This window comes from Capsicum annuum, chromosome 9, assembly GCF_002878395.1.
Source record: "Capsicum annuum cultivar UCD-10X-F1 chromosome 9, UCD10Xv1.1, whole genome shotgun sequence".
Lineage (NCBI taxonomy): Eukaryota > Viridiplantae > Streptophyta > Magnoliopsida > Solanales > Solanaceae > Capsicum > Capsicum annuum.
This window is the reverse complement of record NC_061119.1, coordinates 67,112,630-67,115,811: the sequence shown is the minus strand read 5'-3', so window position 1 is coordinate 67,115,811 and position 3,182 is coordinate 67,112,630. Positions and strand designations below refer to the sequence as shown.

The 3,182-nt window shown below is 32.8% G+C and overlaps 1 protein-coding gene across 1 annotated transcript; it reads right to left on the bottom strand.

Annotated features, from left to right (window-relative positions):
- Positions 1-209: 209 nt before the first annotated feature.
- On the bottom strand, positions 210-2,199 carry LOC107842047 (probable indole-3-pyruvate monooxygenase YUCCA8). The gene is made up of 3 exons (XM_047396706.1): positions 1,310-2,199; positions 846-1,217; positions 210-729 (listed from the first exon to the last, which is right to left on the bottom strand). The coding sequence occupies exons 1-2, from the start codon at positions 1,955-1,957 to the stop codon at positions 894-896; spliced, it is 972 nt and encodes a 323-aa protein (XP_047252662.1). The 5' UTR covers positions 1,958-2,199; the 3' UTR covers positions 210-729; positions 846-893.
- Positions 2,200-3,182: the final 983 nt, after the last annotated feature.

Genomic DNA, 3,182 nt, shown 5'->3' with positions numbered 1-3,182 from the left:
AAAATTATAATTTGGTATCAAATTTAGAGTCATTTTTATGTATTAACTCCAATTTTTATCTACACATGTTATAATTGTAATTGTTCTCCTTATAGATTCTTCGCTCTAGTTGTCCCAAGGCCAATAGCTAGCGTAAAAAAGGCTTAAACACTATCCACACATGGAAATTAGAACTCATAAAGGAATTGTCATTGAAATTAATTCGTCAGTAATGATTGTACAAGTATGTATGAAATAGCAAATACAAAATAAAAGAAAAAAGAGGAACTAAATCGCCTCTACATCCTTGATACAAAATGCCCAAACTGTAGCAAAACCTGGGCCTTTTTGGAGAGGGCTGAAACCTATGGCTATCTTCTGGCTTTTTGTATATGTTTTCTTTTTACACAATTATTTTACCTCTCCTCTTTATGTTAATTAATATTCCCGTGGGTTAAAAAGAAAAAAAGAAGGGAAATTAATTTAATTTTTCTTTGTCTTTCACTTGATGAATTAATTAATTACTTAGAAGGTTGAGATGCAACGTCTGTGTGTTGGAACTTTTTGCTTCTTTTGCTTGAGATCTTCTTTGTGGACTTTGCCAATATCTTTAGCAATTCTAATAGCATCAGCAGAAGCACCAGCCAGCCCTCTCTTTGTGAATCCAACTGCATATAGCCCGGATTTTCCCTTCCAGTTGTTAGGAAATTGTGCTTTTGGGTACCCATTCTTGGAGAAAAATTCACTTTCCTGTATAACATAACAAAAATATATTTGTCAACTGTTAAAAAATCTTGCATTTTATTTTTCCTTTTACTTTAAATAAATAGAAACTTCCAGAACTTTCAAATAGAACACTTACTCACCTGTAGCCAGTATGGAACATTGCTGCAGTAGCCAGTAGCAAGAACAACTCAATCAACTTCAAGTATTTCACCAGTGACAAGTTCAACAGTGCCACATGAAAACTTTTTGAGTCCAGGGATAACCTTAACTTTTCCGGATCTGATTTTTTCCAAAGCACCAATGTCAAGAACAGGGGTTTTTCCTTGAGTGTTCTTGAGTTGTAATGGTCCAATTGATGGTCTTTTTAGTCCATATTTCTCAATGTTTCCAAGAATGAACCCTGTCAAAGTGAGTAAAATCTTGTCAACTATCCAAAGTGGCAGCCATGCCATCAACAACATAGCCAACTCGAAAGTTGATTTCCCAAATATCTCTCTTGGCAAAACATGAACCTAAATAAACAAAAGAAAGTACATTAGAAATCTACTCTTATCAAAACTGTGACCATCTCATTCCAAAGCTTGGTACAGTATTAATTACTTACCGAGCTACGACAAACCATTGATGGTTGAGCATCATGGTTGAAAAGATCAAGTGACACTTCCATGCCAGAATTTCCACAACCAACAAGAACTTTCTTTCCCCTGAATTTCTCACCAGACTTATAGTCACAAGCATGAATCACTTCACCACCAAATTTTTTTAGCCCATCAATTTCAGGCACAACTTTCTCAGCATTCTCACCAGTGGCAACAACAAGCCACTGGCAAATGTACTCAACTTCAGAGCCATCAGCTGAAACAGTTTTCACCCTCCACAATCGACAAGCCTCGTCGTACTTAGCAGATTGCACACATTCATTGAACTGTGGGCTAATGTCAAAGTGCTTGGCATATGATTCAAGATATTCAATGAATTGTCTCTTAGTTGGGTATTCAGGGTAGTATTCTGGAAATGGGAATTTGGGCAATTGACAGAATTGCTTAGGTAGGTGAAGTTTCAACCGATCATACGTTCTTTTTTGCCACAAAGAAGCAATACAATCAGCTCTTTCCAAGATACCACAAGGTACTCCTTGTTCTTTCAAACAAGCTCCCACAGCTAGTCCTGATGGACCGGCACCAACAATAACGGGGCCATTTACCCAAACACATCTCCGGGCAAAGAAATCGTTTTCTGAGAAACTAAACATTTTTGCTGTTCACAAGTTTTTTCTTTCTAATTTGAATTTGAACTTTGGTTTTTTTTTTTTTTTTTTTTTGAATATGAGTAGTAGTAGTAGTAGTATTTTGTTTGTTGTAATGAGAGAATATTGAAGTAGTTTGAAGAGAGAGGGGAGGGGAGAGGTGTTATATAGAAGTGTTGGGCAGTGACACATGAAAGGTGCATGTGATAGAAGGTGGGAAGTTAATGCTTTTCAAGGGGTCATTCTCAAATCATAAGCTAAAGTCTGCCCTCTATTTTTTTGATAATTTAATACTTAACCATTCAATTATTGGATCTTACAAAAATAATATTAACTCAATTCGTTCTCTATTATAGTTTTGAGGGAGGTTAGTATGTGAATTTTATAAAGTGTATAAACTAAGCAATGGTTGTTGAATATGCTTCATGAACCGACCATAGCATGTTTATTTTCGTTCTTTCTACGTTTAAAGTTTAACATTGAGATAAAATTTCAAGAATCGAAGATATGCATTTAAAAAGTTCAATAATTAATATGCATATATGATTAATATAACAATCACTTATTCAAGAATTCGAATTTCACCAAGCCGTAGGTGATAGCATAAATTTGGTGAATTCAACCATGAAAATAATTACTTGTGAAAATAGCTACCTTTCAACGGGAATGAATTGTGTACAGTACTTGACTAAAATTTATTCTTGAATTCGAAATCAAAATAAGTCAAGATATGAATAAAGTGATCAAAATAGGTCACATCTTTAATAAGTTATCAAGTTAGACTAAACGTAATAAATTATTACGTTTTACCCTTTTTTTAACGGTAAAGTAACGGAGTTGCACAGTAAAAAACTTTATATAAAACGTAACTAATTATTATGTTTTATAAAAAGTTTTATAAAATAAAATAAATTATTACGTTTTTAAAAAAATTATAAAACATAATCATTTATTATTCTACGTTTTACACAAAATTCCAAAACAATAAAAAAAACAGTGTATTGTCTCATCACCAGCTTTTAGTCAAATCAGTAAAAGTTTTGTTTTGCACGAAAAATTCAAAAAAAAACAGCGTATTATCCCATCACCATCTTTATCTCAACTTTAGTTAAATCGTGTAACTCGTAACAAAAAGTTACAATTTATATAAATCGTAACTTTTTGTTACGATTTATAAATAATCTGACAAATTTTTAAAAATATAAAATATTTTTTAAAACGTAACTTTTGA

Excerpts from the sequence above, each read along its gene's own strand:
- LOC107842047 (XM_047396706.1), bottom strand. The coding sequence starts at position 1,957 with ATGTTTAGTTTCTCAGAAAACGATTTCTTTGCCCGGAGATGTGTTTGG. Across the intron at positions 1,218-1,309 it reads CAATGGTTTGTCGTAGCTCG|GTTCATGTTTTGCCAAGAGA; the intron begins GTAAGTAATTAA and ends TTGTTTATTTAG.